Raw genomic sequence first — 17828 nt, 5'->3', positions numbered from 1 at the left:
GGTGAGACTGTGTAGATTATAGCCTCAGTTTCCTGTTCTTAGCTGACAGGAGTGGCACCGGTGTGGTCTTCTGCAGCTGTAGCCCATCCACCTCAAGGTTGAACATGTTGTGTGTTCAAAGATGCTCTTCTGCATACTTCAGTTGTAACAAGTGGTTATTTGAGTTACTGTTGCCTTTCTATCGGCTAAAATCAGTCTGAGCATACTCCTCTGACTTCTGGCATCTACAAGGAATTTGTGTCCACAGAACTGCCGCTCACTGGATAATTTTTCCTTTTTTAACCAATTCACAATAAACCTTGTGGTCCCTCTGTGTCTTGCTGCTTTTTTTCGGAAAGTTTTAAAGCCGTTTTGATATGATATGTAGGTTAGTATATGCTCCATTCAGCCAGTTTTGTTTCTGTCAGCTTTGCGTTTTCGACTGTTTGGTGCCATCTTGTGATTAAATAATGTGTCGGTTAGTGTACTGTAGGCTCCATCAGCTTCTTTCATTCTTTCAACTTTGCATTTAATTAAAGTTTTAATTAACTATTACAACTAATAATTAATGTTTTGTGTCTAATTTCTGTTTTGTGGCAAGTAGCCATGTAATAAGCAGGATTACGTACATCCAAGACAGTTGTTTTTACAGAATAAAGCCCTCCAGTAGTCCTTCATTGGACCTCGATAAGCCTTTCGACCATTAATAACAACATTTGAATGTACCTTACTTAATACAAAGTAAGTTATTACATTATATTACACATTTATTGGCTATTTTACATTTCTGCCAATGGTTCATTCAAAAAAATAACCATTGTAACAGAGAACTAAAAGTATTAAACTGAACACTACTGCAGAGTTTCAGCAGTTAGAAGAATGCCGGCTATGTTTAATTTAGCTTTTTTTCGTTTAGTTTTCTTTTGAGAGAGAGAGAGAGAAAGAGAGAGCTCTGTTATGATATTTAATTTCTATGAGTTTCACACTTTTAGTTGACAATTAAACATTTGGTCAACTCACAGAGCAATGTTTTCTTTTCTGAACTAAGCTGAAAAATGGTCAATGGTGCACATATTTTAAACAATTAGTGCCATTTCATTTCTCTGGTGTGTGACATCCTACAACATGTAGGCGCACTGGCAGGAAAAAAGGATGCAAAATTAGTGTGTTGTATTGGTTTTGCTGCATTACGTTGTGACCAGTAATGTGATGCAATTGAGAAAACTTCTTCAATAAAATTTAGCTACAGTGTTTGAATATGCAAACTGATGTCTTTGCCAGAGCAAATAAAGTATTTTCTGCTGCCCCAAACACAAATCATACATCAGAATCATGATCTACTTTTATATATATTTTATGAATTTTTATCCAATTGTTTTCCACAGTCTATTCTCTTCATTAATAGATTTCCTCTTGGTTGTGCTGCTGCCAGTAGTGTACTTTTATAATAACACTTTAACCAATCATATCTCAGTGATCAGGCGTCTGTAGCATCTAATACACAGCACTGAACCTATTGCTTTAATAGCATTTCTCATCTTTTAACTGGGTGATCAGACCTTTCAATCAGCATTGCTATAAATAATTATTTTTTTCACTATTTATTGGGGGGGAAAAAACATTTACCAAAGGCTCATTATGATGATGAAACAGCATCAGAGTATGGTTTTACTTTTTTAAACACCTCCACCTGCACTGTATTTTGATGAGATTTGCATGAACCAATTTCCATAGTATTTGTTCTTGCTACTTTGGAAGTCAATGGTTACAAGTTTTCATCTTTCTTCAAAATGTCTTTGTTTGTGAATAAAGAAAGACATGAAGTTTTGGAATCACTTGAAGGTGTGATAATAGTGAGTAAATTTTTTGGGGAAGTGTCCCTTTCATAAAACAAATCTCATAGCCAGATGAAAAGCTGCTTTTCAGGCAGCTATTACTACAGTATGTGCATACTACATATTTGATATTGATTTCGATATTGCTTTTTAGTCAAAGCAAGAAATATCCAACCTAGGCTCATTCTGAAAATGTACGTCTATATACATTTCGGAGAGCAAAAAAGACATCCTAGGATGTACTTTTTTTTTTTTTTTTGCGGTTTTCACAAATCCACCAGAGGCCCCTGTGTATGCTTTTTCAGATCTCAAAATTCTCTTGCAAGTGCCATTCGTGCCTCCTCTTCTCACATAAATTCACTAGAGGCCGCTGTTGACTGACTGACCAACCAACCGATAATCCCAACCACTCCCTCAACTAAACCCAACCGATAGTGTTTTAGGAATCACAGATTGACTAGCGCGCACCCAGTTCCCTAAACCCAACCGACAGTGTTTTAAAAAAGCAATCAAGAAAAAGAAAATTTTTACCTATTTTTTTTTTATTTTTTACCAAAATATTAGACTATTAGTAACAATATAAGTCAGATGTTGAAAGAGCAGCGTGTAACTCCTTTTGTTTTCTATTCATATTTTTAATTCTTTGGCAGAAAAACTAACATGTTGACTTTGTCCAATTTAAGCCTAGTTGGGGTTATAATGCTTCCAGCAGCACTGAATACATGTTTTGATGGTGTGCTTGTAGCACAAAGACAGATTCTTTTTTGCAACCGTGGCCAAGAGTGGGAATCTTGCTTCAACTCTCCGCTGCCTGCATTTCTCGGAAAGCTGGTTTCTCCTCACTGCAGAGCGACAGGTTCTGAACTACCAAATATGTTGCTCCATTTCTCATCAACGTCTTCAATTTATCACTTTGTCTTTTTTATCATTCATTCGCCACAAATCCAAAATGTTCCCAGATTGGGGATGTAACACTTGGTTTTCCAGCGAGGTTCATGGCTGAACTTGAACATGCTGAATCGCGCCTAATGTTATATTGTAACATAAATGTAATACTTGGCAGCATAACAGAAATTTGTGTGTGACGGGGTGGCATGGACGACTGTGGTGGTCAGTTGATGATTTCTTTAAAAATCAACCGATTTCCACTGCCTGATTGGTATACAATATATAGTGGGTCTCAGACTGTACAAGAAGCATTTATATCCATTTTGTTTTTTTTTTGTGCTATGTCTTTAAAATAAAAAAATATATATTTTTACTCCAGTATTTTAAATGGAGTTTCTCAGCTACAGTAGCCTGCTGAGACTGACAGCGGGTTCATGAAAACAGCTTTTTAACTCGTTTTACACTTAAAAAACTAAATTAATGCTTAAGTCTTTTTAACTGATATTTTAATTACAACAATTACAATTTTTAATTATAACATCAATGCTGATACCATATATAAAATTGAGTCACATTAACCGTTCACCTGAAGTTTATGTAGAAGAAAAAACTTTTATGCACTCTAGCTGTGCATTGTAATGCTCTATTTGCTGGCTGCCCAGCATCCTCTATTAACAAACTTCAATTAGTACAAAATGCAGCAGCCAGAGTTCTGACCAGGTCTAGAAAATATGATCATATAACCCCAATTTTATCCTCCCTACACTGGCTGCCTGTTAAGTTTCGTATTGAATTTAAAATATTACTTCTCACCTATAAAGCTCTAAATAATCTAGCTCCTGTTTATCTAACCAACCTTCTGTCTCACTACAAACCAACTCGCTCTTTAAGATCTCAAAATTCAGGGCTTCTGGTAGTACCTAGAATAGCAAAATCAAGTAAAGGAGGTCGAGCCTTCTCTTTCATGGCTCCTACACTCTGGAATAGCCTTCCTGATAACGTCCGAGGCTCAGACACACTCTCCCAGTTCAAAACTAGATTAAAGACCTATCTGTTTAGTAAAGCACACACTCAATGCATCACCTAGCGGGTTCCACACTGGCTTCTACATCTTGCTTATATACACTATGAACAGCAGCTACGCTAATTATTCTCTTTATTCTCTATTTTCACCTGGGGATACTCATCCCGAGGTCCTCAGATTATGCGGAGTCACTGATTGGATCCAAGACCAGCGACGTGATGATCCCAAGGATTCCATATCCGGGACCAGGCCATATCCTGAGCTGCTGCTGCGCTGATGGTCGTGGGGAGTGGAGAACATGAGTCTGATTCCAGCGACGCTCCAGGGACAGACGAGTCTTCGCTGAGGCCATCTTCCAGCCTAAACCACGACGAATAAAGTTCTGCACAAGACTTTTGGCCAGCGGAGAAATTAAAATGGTCGTGCCCAACTGAGTCTGGTTCCCTCAAGGTTTTTTTTCTTCACTCCCATCAGGGGAAGTTTTTTTTCCCTCTCCGCTGTCGCCACTGCCTCGCATGGTTCAGGATTGGTAGAGCTACGCATCGATGAATTGGCTCTTCAGTGTTTGAACTCTCAGTAATGATTAAATCACACTGAACTGAGCTAAACTGAACTGAACTGAACTTAAACACTAAAACCTGAACCACACTGTTCCAGTTACTGAACCACACTGTTCCAGTTACTATGACCATTTATGTGAAGCTGCTTTGACACAATCTACATTGTAAAAGCGCTATACAAATAAAGCTGAATTGAAAAAAGCTGAATTGAATTACACCCAATTGTTTAAAGGAAAAGGAAAGTAGCGGTAAAGTAGCTTTAACAATACTTGGAACTTCAAACAGTAGAATTCCTAGAAGCGTATGCCTCTCTTATTAAACCTTTTGCAACATGCAAATTTATGAAAATGTAGGAAAATCAACATTAGGTAAAAATTAAGCTAAAAATGTGGTTTAAAAGGCCATTTAAATAAATGTTGAGTTTGATCATAGCTTTTGAACTACCTACTCAGAAAACAGAAACAATTTCGATCCTCTCTTGCAATTAAATAATCAAACCGACCCTCTGATGTTTCATATGATTGGTTGTTTGTCACACATTCAGGTGCATGCAGTTGAGTTAATCCCATACTCTGAATGAGCACTTAATTTAACAGAGAATGCTTATTTCAAGCATTGGGAAACCCTTTAACCTGGTCTTAATCTGGTTGGATTTGTTTGACTTAAAACCTTCTCTGAAACCCATTTTTTTCCCAACTTGTTTTGCGCAACAGGCCTCTGGTCCAGATCGCAGCTTAATCTCTTTGGGTCAACAACATGTAAAGTGACAAGATAGTTTGTTTGTTTTACTTGACTGGAGGCAGGGTTATCCAAAATAACCAGATTGTAAAATCAGTCTTGCACATTTTCATCTCTCCTAAGTTGTCAAACGCAGAAAAACCAAGGTAAGAAATGTATGTCTTACTAATATTTACTTCAAGATACTGAAAGCAAAAACAAATGAATGAGCACTATGACTATCTTAAATATGATCACTCAGTTGATTTATTGATCTACACTAATATAATATTTTTCAGTTTGTTCTGATTTTAAGATGTATTTATTAGCATTTTTGCCTTAACATGAATCAGCAGTGTATTATTCCGAAAGCAAAGTAGGAGAGAGAGAGGGGGGGATGAGATCGGGAAAGATCTGCAACTTGACTTTTGGCTCACTGGCAAGTGGGCTATTTGTGGCGATGATGCTATTCTGAAAGTAGTTTTGTCTTTTAAATGTATCAAAAATAAAATCTATTCATGTGATAGCAATTTTTTAGCATGATTACTCAGTCTTCAGTGTTATGATTTATCATTTATTTTAAAGCTTTTTCAGTGATAAACATAAGAAGAAAGGAGATGGTGATTGGGGAAGCAAATTAGGTGTTTATAGTACACTCAACTCCATGATCTGTTGCATTATGCTATAGTGCCAAGACATCCATTTTGTCCAGTGATGAGAAATGTAGAAAACTGTTCAGTGAAAATAAGCTATTTGATTATGAAAATTACTTGCTTATTGCCGCCGCAAAACTCTGCCAGGGCCAAAAGCCATAACGGTGCAGACTAAACCTTCTTTTTGAAGATTCAGTATTAAGTGTAATTTAGTGTTCTGGGTGGGTTTGACTCGGTGTCAAGGATTTCTTTGATCGTTCACAGACTAAGAATGTCCTGAGTTTTCTGTTGTATTTTGTGAAATTTATTTATAAACTAATTTCGAGAGGATGATGTGCATATGACTGCTTGCGGCTGGTCCTGCATTATTCAATCTTGACCAATCAAACGATTCCTAAGCCACTATAAATACTCTAAGTTCCATATAACAGCCATCTTCGTTTTGAAGAATTCCCCCTTCCACCCATACTCCTCCTTTTCTAGATGGGTGGCATTGTGACCCAGTGGTTAGCCCTGTTGCCTCACAGCTAGAACGTCACTGGTTCTAGTCCTTACCAAGCCAGCAAACGTTTCTGTGTGGAGTTTACATGTTCTCCCCATGCTCATGTGGGTTTCCCTCTGGTTCCCTGATTTCCTCCCACCACTCAAAAACATGCAACTTAAGTTAATTGACTAATCCAAATCGGCATCATAGACATGCTCCTAGTAAGTAGTTATCTCCTAAGAGCAATCACTGTCTGTTCATTAGCTACTACAGCAGGGGAGTTCTCGAGATCTACCTGAGCTCAAACTCCCCTCTCCCCTTGCAAACGAAAGGAAGCCCTGGTCTCGAGGATCTTATGAGCTCAGGGCTCTCTCCCGCGACAGCATGCCAAACAAGCTTATTAATCAATCATCTGCTAAGTGTAAACTCTTCAATGAAAGGTTTGCATACAGATTTAGAAAAAAGCTAATATAATTTTTAACACTTTATAACTCTGCACTGTATAACAATGCATGTGCACACAGTGAATGTTTGTTCAAATGAAATTTAAACTTATACCTTGAAGTCAATTTAAATAAAAGTATCTGGCTTTTTTCCAGCATGTTTCAGCAGATTTGATACTATTTGATGCAGGTCCTCATGGTACATCAGTGAACAGACTGATTGTATCATGTTTGAGCATGTCAAAATCTATGAATGAAGACAATAACATTTAACAGACCATACTGTGTAGTCTTTTAACATAAGAGGTGTTATTTTCTTGAATGGTTTTAGATTTAAGTAAACAAACCTACAGTAGGTTTATTTGACTAAGATCTAATGAGTTTAGTAATTGTTGTAATGCATCAATTTGTAATGCAAGCGTAATGCATTTATCAAAACATTCCAAATTGGTCATATAATCTTGACACACATCTATTTTTTCATATGATGCTCAGTACTGGTAAGCTGAGGGAGTGTTCAGGTTTGGTTAAATGAAAACAAACTGTGGTGTGACTGATCTGTTTGTGTTGTTTATTTGAATAGATGTGAACATTGCCATCCAAACCTTAAGCCCAGCTTGTATGATTATAAATGGGATTTATACTTTGCCAACTATAATTGTAATTTAGGTTTAAAGGTAATTAAGTAATAATCAAATGTTCAGTTACATTAGATCAGCTCTCCATATTGTTTTCAGTTATTTAGCTTCTGTCATCATTTACTTGCATTTGATTAGCTGCAAACCAGTTTGAATTTTTTGTTCTGTTTTATTTTTTTTTTTATATTTTATGTTGAAGAATGTTGGAAACATTGACTTCCATTGTATTTGTTTTTCTATGGGCAGTGCTTAATTTGAGCTGGATATTGCCGGATCCTGTTCCAGAAAATTTCAGATATGTGTTTTACAATACGGTACTTAATTTGAATTTGATTGTTCGCCAGCTGATACTCAGTGTTTCATTGTCAGTTTGTTACGCGTGCTTTGTAGGTAAATACCTACGTGTGCGTGTGTGTTTGTGTGTGTGTGTGTGTGTGTGTGTGTGTGTGTGTGTGTGTGTGTGTGTGTGTGTGTGCGTGTGCGTGCGTGCGTGACAGACAGAGAAAGAGAAAGAGAGAGAAAGATAGAGAGAGAGAGAATGTGAATGAGTGCAAGCGAAGGTTGTGTGGATTGTGCGTGCACACACACACACACTCATGACGGTAGTCACCAAGTTAAAGCAAGTCATGTTTAACTATTGGCCCTCAACAATAACTTTCTTATTTCTTTTGGCTTTTTTATGTTTAAAATCACTCTCAATTGGTTGTTGACTACTTTACGTGCAATAACGGCATAGTGGCCTAAATACTAAATACCTAAATACTATTTTTACTTTCAAAAGGGCAAAGAGGCAGTCAAGCATATTTTCATTTTTTTTTTTAAACCACAAGTAAATCTGATAATGAGCCTGATCAAAAGAGATCTCAAGAAGATGAAACTGCTCGAATGGATCAGGATAGCGGGAGGCAGAAGCAAAACCATCTCAAGTCAGCCAGAAAACATAACAGAAGAGGTAACTGTAGACTGAGCGAGTCATTTCATTATTATTTTTTCACTTGGCACATAACTGGCACATAACTTGGCACATGAAGTGAACTGAATAGTGATCGTTCGTACGATTTATTTTTGAGTTTTTATTATCCATGACTGACCTATGATATCTATAACAAAAAGTGATGCACTTTTCTTACGCTGTCACCATTTAATGATGTCATGTTTCGGAAAAGGGGCGTCACAGTGGCGCAGTGGGTAGCACAATTGACAAGGTTGCTTGTTCGAGCCCCGGCTGAGACAGTTTACATTTCTGTTTGGAGTTTGCATGTTCTCCCCGTGTAGGTGTGGGTTACCTCCAGGTGCTCAGGTTTCCCCCAAAGTCAAAAGACATGCGGTATAGGTGAGTTCAATAAACTAAATTGGCCATAGTGTATGAGTGTAAATGCCAGAGTGTTTATAGGTGTTGGGTTGTGGCTGGAAGGGCACCCACTGCATAAAAACATATGCTGGATGAGTTGGCGGTTCATTCCGCTGTGCGAGCCCCTGATTAAAAAAGGGAGTAAGCCGAAAAGAAAATGAATGAATGAATGTTCCAGGAAAACTGATATTTCTTGGTGGACGTTGATCATGGTAATTTCTCTTTCCTGGTTTCATTCCAGAAAGTATTAATTTACAAATTAAGTACTGTTTGTGGGTGTCATTATTTACAGGTTTCCAACATTCTTCATAATATATTTTTTATGTTAAACAGTAAAAAACTCAAACTGGTTTAGAAGAAGTCAAGGGTGGGTAAATAGCGACAGAACTTTCATTTCTGCGTAAACTGTACCTTTAATCATTTATTTTATGCAAAGCAACTGTATAGTGATACAATTTTGATCAGTGAAACGTCACGTGATTCTTTATTAAAAATACAGATTTTATTCATAAAGACACTCAATCCTTTAGTTGTTTAGTATTGTTTTTTAATTAAATTAACAAACATCCTCAATGGCATCACTGAAACCCCACTCTGCTGGTTGGAGTCTAATCTCACTGGCAGATCATTCCGGGTAGCCTGGAGAGGACAGGTATTCAAATCTCATTAGCTGGTGACAGGGTTACCTCTGGTATCTGTTATCTTTGTTTTTGCCCCAACGGTAGCAGCAAGGATCTCGCACTGCCAACAGGATATCTCAGCTTAGATGAAAGCCCATCTGCTACAGCTCAAAGTTCCTTTAGGTTAAAATATTTTTGCTAAATATTATAATAGTCTGTCAAAATATTTTAGTGATGGGCCTTTGGTACTGGTGTTGATGGTGTATTAGTGATAATAGTTTGAAAAAAAACTATAGCACAAAAAATTAATCACACTCCTTTTACAACATTCTGATGTAGAAGCACTTGTCTTTTTCATTTCTCGGTAGGAACCAGCAGAAAAGATCTGTTTGAGCAGTCATGGATGAGGGTCTGCTTGTGCTGCTTCTGCTGTCAGGTATCTCTGGTCATTTTTAATTGTGTGATATGATTTTTGATTGCGGATGATTAAAATGTCTCCACAATTTACTTTTGGAGATATTTTGCAGCATCTTAATACAGCGCACATTGTATGCCTTGGTAACTCATTCTCATTATACTGTACAACACAACATGCGATCACATCATATATTAAATCACTTATAGGGGAAAATCATATGATTTAAAGGCTTGCCAGTTAAAGGGCTGCTCAAACAGATGTCCATGTCTATGTTGTTAATTAAAAAGTAACACTTTAGTATAAGTAACAAATTCTCTATGAACTGCCTTATTATCTGATTATGATAGTTTTTTAGAACTTAAAAAGTACATATCTTTGTCACGGTTGCAGGTTTGTGCGCTCGTCCGGAGTGTCTGTTTGATCATGTGGGTTTGTTTTGTTTTTGTGGCCCACTTGTATTTGTTTTGGTCACGTGTCATGACGGCACTCAGCTGGATTGATTGTTCGCCAGCTGATACTCATTATCGTGCCTATATATGTGCTACTTGTTAAGTGTTTCATTGTCAGTTCGTTACGCGTGCTTATGGTGCTATCTTGTCTGTGCTCAGGACCTGAGGAGTTTTTACTGGACCCTGTTTCCTGCCTGATTCCTGCCCTGTTTCTCCTAGTTCTAGCACCGCACTCATTCCTTGCTTTTGTTTTGACTGTGTTAATAAATTATTATTTTGATCACTCGCACTTGGATTCACCAGAACATTATTTACGTGTGACAATCTTATTCTACATCCATAATCCTTAATAACCACCATAATAACTATTGATAAGCAGCAAACTGGAAGCTTACAGAGCTAAACTTTATTTATTTTTATTTTTTTAATTAAACAGCCCTAATTGTAATCTGTATTTGTAACAATATGTGGATATAGCTGGTTTAACATGTTGGTTTTTACAGGGCTCTTCTGGAGCAGTTCTGCTATGTCTCGTCGCTATTACTATATAAACCTGCAAATGTCATGGCCAGATGCTCAGAGTTACTGCAGAGAGAATTTCACTGATCTGGCTACTGTAGACACCATGGATGATGTGAACAGGCTGATACATTCAGTGGATGCTGGATACAGTGGATCAGTGTGGATCGGACTAAAGAGTGGGCAAGAGAAACGCTGGGCTTGGTCAAATGGAGAAAACACTTCTCAGTACTTCAACTGGGCTTCAGGAATGCCAAATGATGATGGATACTGTGTAACTACTTATTCTGGCAAATGGAAGGATTTGACATGCTCTTATAAGAAATATTTTGTGTGTTATAGTGAGTTCAACATTCCTTTTATTGTATTATTTTGCAGTTTAACTGGGGGAAAAAAAGCCAAGAATGAAGTTTCTTTAACTTAATTTCTTGAATTTTCTTAACAGAAGACTCTACATACTACATGATGGATGGTGCTGGTCCTAAAAGCTGGATAGATGCTCAGAGTTACTGCAGAAAGTATTACACAGACCTGCCCACCATCCACAGCTCTGCAGAGAACAACAAGCTAACTGCAGCTATTTTAAGCGGATGGTACATCTGGTTTGGTCTTTACCGAGACCCTTGGGAATGGTCTGATCAGTGGGATCTCAGATTCAGATACTGGGCATCAGGTCAACCAAACCAGAGAGTAGGAACTGACTGTGTCAGCATGTCAACAACTGATTCTGGGAAATGGAGTCGTGAAAGCTGTGATGTACTGCATCCTTTTATCTGCTATGAAGGTGGGTTTAACCATTTATCAGAATCAAATGATCACTCTTGAAATGGTCACTTCAAAAACATTAGGATTGTGGTGTATCTGTGATTAATCTTACATGTTGGAAATGACTACTTTTGTTTATATTATTAGAGGAAAAGAGAAAACAGATTGTCCGGCTGAAAGTATCCTGTGCTGGACAATGCACTCTGAATGATCTTTCACAACAGACTGCCATTCTGAATCAGGTTTGTGTCTCCCATTAAAGTAAATTTTATTTATATTTATTTCACATTTATCACAGCAAAGCTGACCAAAGTGCTGAAGAAACTTACGTTTGGAGTGAAGGTAATGAGATTAAAACAAATAAAAAAACAAACTGATACAAAAATATGAAAATACAAATAAGGCAATCTATTCCAAAGACGAGGAGCAGCAAATGAGAACGCCCTATCACCATTAGTTTTTAAACTAAACAGAGGAATGGTTAACAAAGCCCTGTCTGAGGATCTTAAAAATATAGAGGACAAAAAAGGAGACAACCAATCTGCCAGAATAAAGAGGCTTGATTATTAAGAGTTTTAAAAACTAACAAGGAAATGTGAAGTTTGAAATAAGGGACTAAGCCGAAATGAAAATGAATAAATTGTAAAATGGACAAGGAGGCTAAAATTGGAGTGATGTGATCAGCTTTCTTTGCCTTGATCAGTAGTCATGCAGCATAATTTTGGAACTGCGGGAGACCCAAATACAATGAGTTACACAAGTCAAAGTTAGTAGTAATAAAAGCAGGAATGACTTTCTTAAAGTCATTAAATGATAAGAATGATTACACTCTCAAGATGATCCACAATTGATTTTTTTACCATTCTTCAACCAGGAAGTCTCATTGAAATTTAAAATCTTGTTTACAAGAGAGCCAATGTATCAGCCATACAGTAAAACAATTTTAAAATACAGAAACACTAAATACCAATCCTTTCAACAAAAATAATTACATGCTTCCAATGCCACTCTCTTTAAAATATAATTAGTATAAAAACAATTTTGTCTAGTTTAAATCTTATTGCAAATTATTCCATGTGCAAGGTGCACAATAAGAAAAGGAGGTTTTGTTTTTTTTTTCCCAGCTTGCAAATACTTGGAAGAGCATAGCTGGTAAAATCCAGAACTAAGAAGAGTACAAAGATAAGCTGTAAGTTTACCTGACACACCTTTATAGATCAAAAAAATTATCTGTCCTGTTTTCTATGTATAGCTAGTGATGTCCAAACAAGGGATGCAACGATTAACCGATTTCACTTATATAACCACACTTTAATTCAACAAAGTTAATTAATCGTAAAGGCTTGTTAACACCGCATTTCTGCACAGAACAAAACAGCAACAACTAAACAAAGTTACGCCAACTGTGCGCTAGTTTAAAGTTCTGAGCTTGTACACTGAGACTAATACACACGCACACTGGAATAACTATGGCTGAGGCCATTAAGTAAGGGTTGTTTACATGTTACATGTTGCGAGTTCATTATTTCTTTTCTTGCGCACATATTGGAAGTGATGTGCCATAGTGTGCACACGGAGTGTTCATGCTGCCCAGGCACTCCTAGTTGAAAGAATGGTGCGAGCACACCACGAGTCATGTGACAAAAACTGACCAACCAGTTTCATATTTTGTAAGGATTGTACACATTTCTACTATAAGAAGAAAAAACTACTCGGGCTCATTCTGAAAATGTAATCCCGCAGATGTTTCTGGAGACCGTGAATTATGTAGCCGGAGGTATGTATGGCTGCATTTAACTTTTTTAAAGCGAACGCTACCGGGCCGTATTTCGCCATTCCTTTTGCCACTTACTGACCGCTTACCTCCGTGTGGAGGGCCCGCTGCAACATGTTTGTCCAGTTAGCTCGTCGTGTACATCGGTGGACTTGAGACACAGAGAGGAGTTGACAACATTAACGACGACCAGGTTACAGTCCGGGAAAGAGCGGTTCCAGAAATCAGTTAAGACAAAAACAGAATCCAAAAACATTACAAACAAGTAAACAACAGGGTGAGAATGTGGTAAAATCCAAAAACATGGTAAAAATCGGGCGAGGGCTTTTCTTTTTCTGGACAGCTTTGTAAACCGTCAGTTGGGTTTAGGGAAGTAAGTGGGCAGGCGGGTCATTCGGTAAAACTGGTTGGGTTTAGGGAAGGAGGAGGGTGTGTCAGTCGATTGGCCAGTTGCCCAGTCAATCATTCAGTCAAACACCGACCTCTGGTGGGTTTAGCGAGAACAGCGCGGGCGTGAACTGCACTCGTAAGTACTCGTAACTTTTGAGATGCGAAAAATCGAACACACCATCCTCTTGTGGATTTGCGAAAACAAAAACTGCAAAAATACATACCTCCTGGGATATATTTCACGGTCTCCAGAAACGTCTACTGGACAAGCCTGGGTTGGAAAAAAAAACAAAATGAAAATACTAAATGAAAATACCAAACAAATTCTTAATATGATCAAACGTGCCTTTTAAACAGAGTTTCAGCCTTTACTGCATTTGTTCTCTTTAAAAAGGAAATAATTAGCTAATATTTTGCTTAAATTTACATTAGACTACTCATTTTTTATTCTTATTTATTGATTGTTCTGTCATTTGTTATCAGTGTAAAAAATGCAAAATGCAAAAAAAAAAATTAAAAAAAAATTTATTTATTTATTATTATTATTATCATTATGTGTTGTATTATTGAGTTACTGAGCAGCAATAAATAGTGCTTAAAATATAAGGAGTTTTCATGAGATTTTCTTATCTAGTGGTGTTTTGAAACTAATGAATGCATAATAATTGTGATAACTGTGAAACCTTTGCTGTCTTTGCCCACTTTTGCCTAATTAAGTATCTACTGTTCTTTCTTTTTTGTTATTTTGTTAAAATGTAAGACTTATTTTGATAAATCTATTGAAAGTATTTGGCTGTACCGCTCGGACTACTTACAGAAAATGTAAAGAAACATCACAAAAAATTGTGATAAAATATTGTGCTGTTGCAATAAGTCACAATTTTAAGTATACTCTCAATGAAATGGTTAAAGTCATATAATCACCATTACCAACAATCTGTACTGCTGTTTTTGTTGTCATTCAGAGTAAGGAAAGAAGGCCCAATCTCAATTCTACCCACTTATACTTTCCTCTTACCCCTAGCCCTTGTTTTGTACATTCATGTGAGAGCTAAAAGGAAAGGGCTAGATAGCTCTTGATTTTCCAGAACTACACTCGAAACCAAGGGGTGCAAAGTGGAGTTTATTTAAAAACTAATTTCGAGATGATCACCTGCTTATGATTGCTTGCAGCCGCCCTCGCATTATTCAATTTATGATTCACCAATCAGACGATTCCTAAGCCACTATAAATACCCCAAGTTCCATATAACAGCCACCTTTGTTTTGAAGAATCCCCCCTTCCACCCCTTCTCAGTGGTTAGGCCCAGTGGTTAGCACAGTTGCCTCACAGCAAGAACGTCATTGGTTCTAGTCCTTACCAAGCCAGCCAACGTTTCTGTATGGGGTTTACACATTCTCCCCATGCTTATGTGAGTTTTCCTCCCACCGTCCAAAAACATGCAACTTAAGTTGATAGACTAATCCAAATCGGCTCCGTAGACATGCACCTAAGTAGTTGTCTTTTAAAAGCAATCCCTATCTGTTTATTAGCTACTACAGCAGGGAAGTTCTCTAGATCTACCTGACCTCAAACTCCCCTCTCGCCTTGCAAACGGGAGGGAGCCCCATGCTCGGATCTTATAAGCTCTGGGCTCTCACAGAAATCAGTCAAGTTTGATGTAGGAAAAATCATGGTTTAGGGTTACATCCGGTATGGGGGCATGCGAGAGATCTGCAGAATGGATGGCAACATCAACTTCCTGAGATATCAAGACATTTGTGCTGCCTATTACTTTACAAACCATAAGAGATGGCAAATTCTTCAGGATGATAGATCTCCTTCTCATACTTCAGCCTCCACATCAAAGTTCCTGAAAGCAAAGAAGGTCAAGGTGTTCCAGGATTGACCAGTCCAGTCACCAGACATAAACATTATTGAGCATGTCTGGGGTAAGATGGAGGAGGCATTGAAGAAAAATCCAAAGAATCTTGATGAAGTCTGGGAGTCCTGCAAGAACGCTTTTTAAGCCATTCCAGATGACTTTACTGATAAGTTATTTGAGTCATTGCAGAGATGTATGGATGCAGTCGTGTAAGCTCATGGCAGTCATACACAATATTACTTCTTTTTCTGCGGTACCATGACTTTATATTCTATACTGTACATTATTCCAGTTAAGTGACAAGACTTAAGACTTTTGTCTAAGCAAAGTCAGACATTACTGCCCTAATTAAATAATTGAAAAATCAAGGCATCATCATATTTTATTTAGGTAAAATGAGGGTAATCTAGATGCCTTTGCCTTTCATATAAGCCATTCTGGTATCAAATGATCGAATAGAAGTCAATTTATTATTTGTTGTTCCTAGAACATGCAAGTTGACAAGTCTTTGTCAGGAAGTGTAGTGGTGTCCCATTTCTCAGGGGTACATTTGAAGCCCTTCCCCTTCACAAGAGCCAAGGCCAATGGGTAGGGGAACAGAAAAATAGAATCGGTCTATGAGTTTTTCTTGATCTATTCTTGTTTGTTTTCCAGATCACTGAAAAGTTTAAAAGCATGGGGCTGGAAACCAACAGCAAAATAAACTGGAGAAATGAGAAGGGTGAACAGGTGTTTGAACTGGAGAACAACGTTGTGAGGAGTTCAGATAATACATGTAAAGTGCATCCTTAATACACTGTAAAAATTAAAACAATATAAAATAATGTTACAATATTGCTTTGAGGAAAAGGAAAATATTACTAGTAGCAGTACTTTATAAAACATGTACTACATTAACTATATAATATATTACATTAATAATATTAGCATTTTTACAATACATGTGAAAGATACATTTAATTAAATAAAGTAAATTTCATTCCACTTCCTCTCCTTTTATGGAATTTATTTTAGTCAAATCAGATTCTAAGTTGTTCTCTGTGCTGGCACTTTCAAAATTTCGAAATTTAATTAAAACATTTTGGGTTTTGGGTGAACTGTCAATTTAATAAAGCTGTAAGTAGTAACACACCCATTTTGTTTCTGATACATTATTTTCCCCTTCTAGGGAACTTCAACACTGCGTCTAACCAGAACGCTAGGGGAACACCTCTTTTATACGCGTCTTGAAGCACATGTGAAATCAATCTAATGTAATTAAGCAGGTGTCGTCAGACCAGAGAGTATAAAAGCCTGTACTGAGCATTCAGTATCAACTTCTTTGCTTTCAAGAAGCACGCACGTGAAAATACACCCTCTTTCTGTGAACTTTCATTACTGATTTGCATACACAAAATACAAAAAAACTGACAACTTACTTTTTTATTTTGGTATGGCAGAGAAAAACTTTAAACGTTGTGTGCCTCCATGCCCTCGCTTTATTACGGCTGGTGACTCACATGATTTGTGTTTAGAGTGTTTGGGAGAAGAGCATGCCCTGGTAGCATTTGAGAATGCTGACTGTGGACACTGTGACGTTCTCTCCCGTAAAGAGCTGCGCAGTCGGAGAGAGTTCTTTAATAAAGCTCCCGTGGCGCACGCTCCTCGCGGTTCGGGTCCCGCTCGTGCTGTGGCTGAGCGTCGACTTCGGTCGTGGGGTTCGCAGCTAGATCTGGCGGATGAGATGGAGACGGACTCTGTCCTTTCTCTCTCTGGATCCGTGAGATCTAATCCTCCTTCGGGAGCGTCAGAAGCACGCTCTGCGGTTTCTTCTGCGCCTCGTGGGAGGGCGGCGTCCTCCGTTTCCGAGGAAACCGAGGCGCCGCAGCAACAAATAAAAAGAGGGTCGGGGAATCTGCCGCCCCAGTCAGTGGAATATAAGGAGCTAGTGGAGGTGATTTCACGTGCTGCTGACAGGTTCGAAGTAATAGATTGGCAGCCAGCACGTGAGCAGCAGCAGCTGCGTCTGACAGGAATGCTGGATGAGAGAGAATTACCCAGCAGAGTAGATCCTCCACTAAGGGACCTCCCCTTTTGTCCCGAACTACATGATGCGGTTTCTAAATCATGGAAAAATCCGTATTCAGCATGGTTAATGACACCAAAAACAGCTATTTATTCAGCAGTTCGTGGGCTAGGGGAAAAGGCATGTACAGTAATGCCAATGATAGAAGAGGACTTAGCGTGTCATCGTCGTTCAGATCTAAAATCTGCAAGGGTCCCTCCTTTGTTGTCGAGACCATTAAGAGTAACATCGGGTCTAGTCAGTAAAGCATATATGACGGCTGGTCAGTCTGTTGGATGCCTGCACACAATGTCAGTGCTGCAGGCATATCAGGCTGACCTAATTAAAGAGTGCCTAGATGGTGGGGGAGCAACACCCGAACAGCTTCGAGAAGCTCTTCGGGCGTCAGATC

The 17828-nt window shown here is 38.1% G+C and overlaps 1 protein-coding gene across 1 annotated transcript; it reads left to right on the top strand.

Annotated features, from left to right (window-relative positions):
- The first annotated feature begins 9591 nt into the window (after positions 1-9591).
- LOC147837244 (macrophage mannose receptor 1-like) lies at positions 9592-16356 on the top strand. The gene is made up of 5 exons (XM_087241540.1): positions 9592-9628; positions 10563-10919; positions 11024-11362; positions 11491-11585; positions 16027-16356. The coding sequence occupies exons 1-5, from the start codon at positions 9592-9594 to the stop codon at positions 16162-16164; spliced, it is 966 nt and encodes a 321-aa protein (XP_087097666.1). The 3' UTR covers positions 16165-16356.
- The last annotated feature ends 1472 nt before the right edge of the window (positions 16357-17828 follow it).

The sequence above is a fragment of the Danio rerio genome, chromosome 2, assembly GCF_052040795.2.
Source record: "Danio rerio strain M-AB ecotype USA chromosome 2, GRCz13ab, whole genome shotgun sequence".
NCBI lineage: Eukaryota > Metazoa > Chordata > Actinopteri > Cypriniformes > Danionidae > Danio > Danio rerio.
Note: the sequence above shows the minus strand (reverse complement) of the source record. Positions and strands in the feature narration are given on the sequence as shown.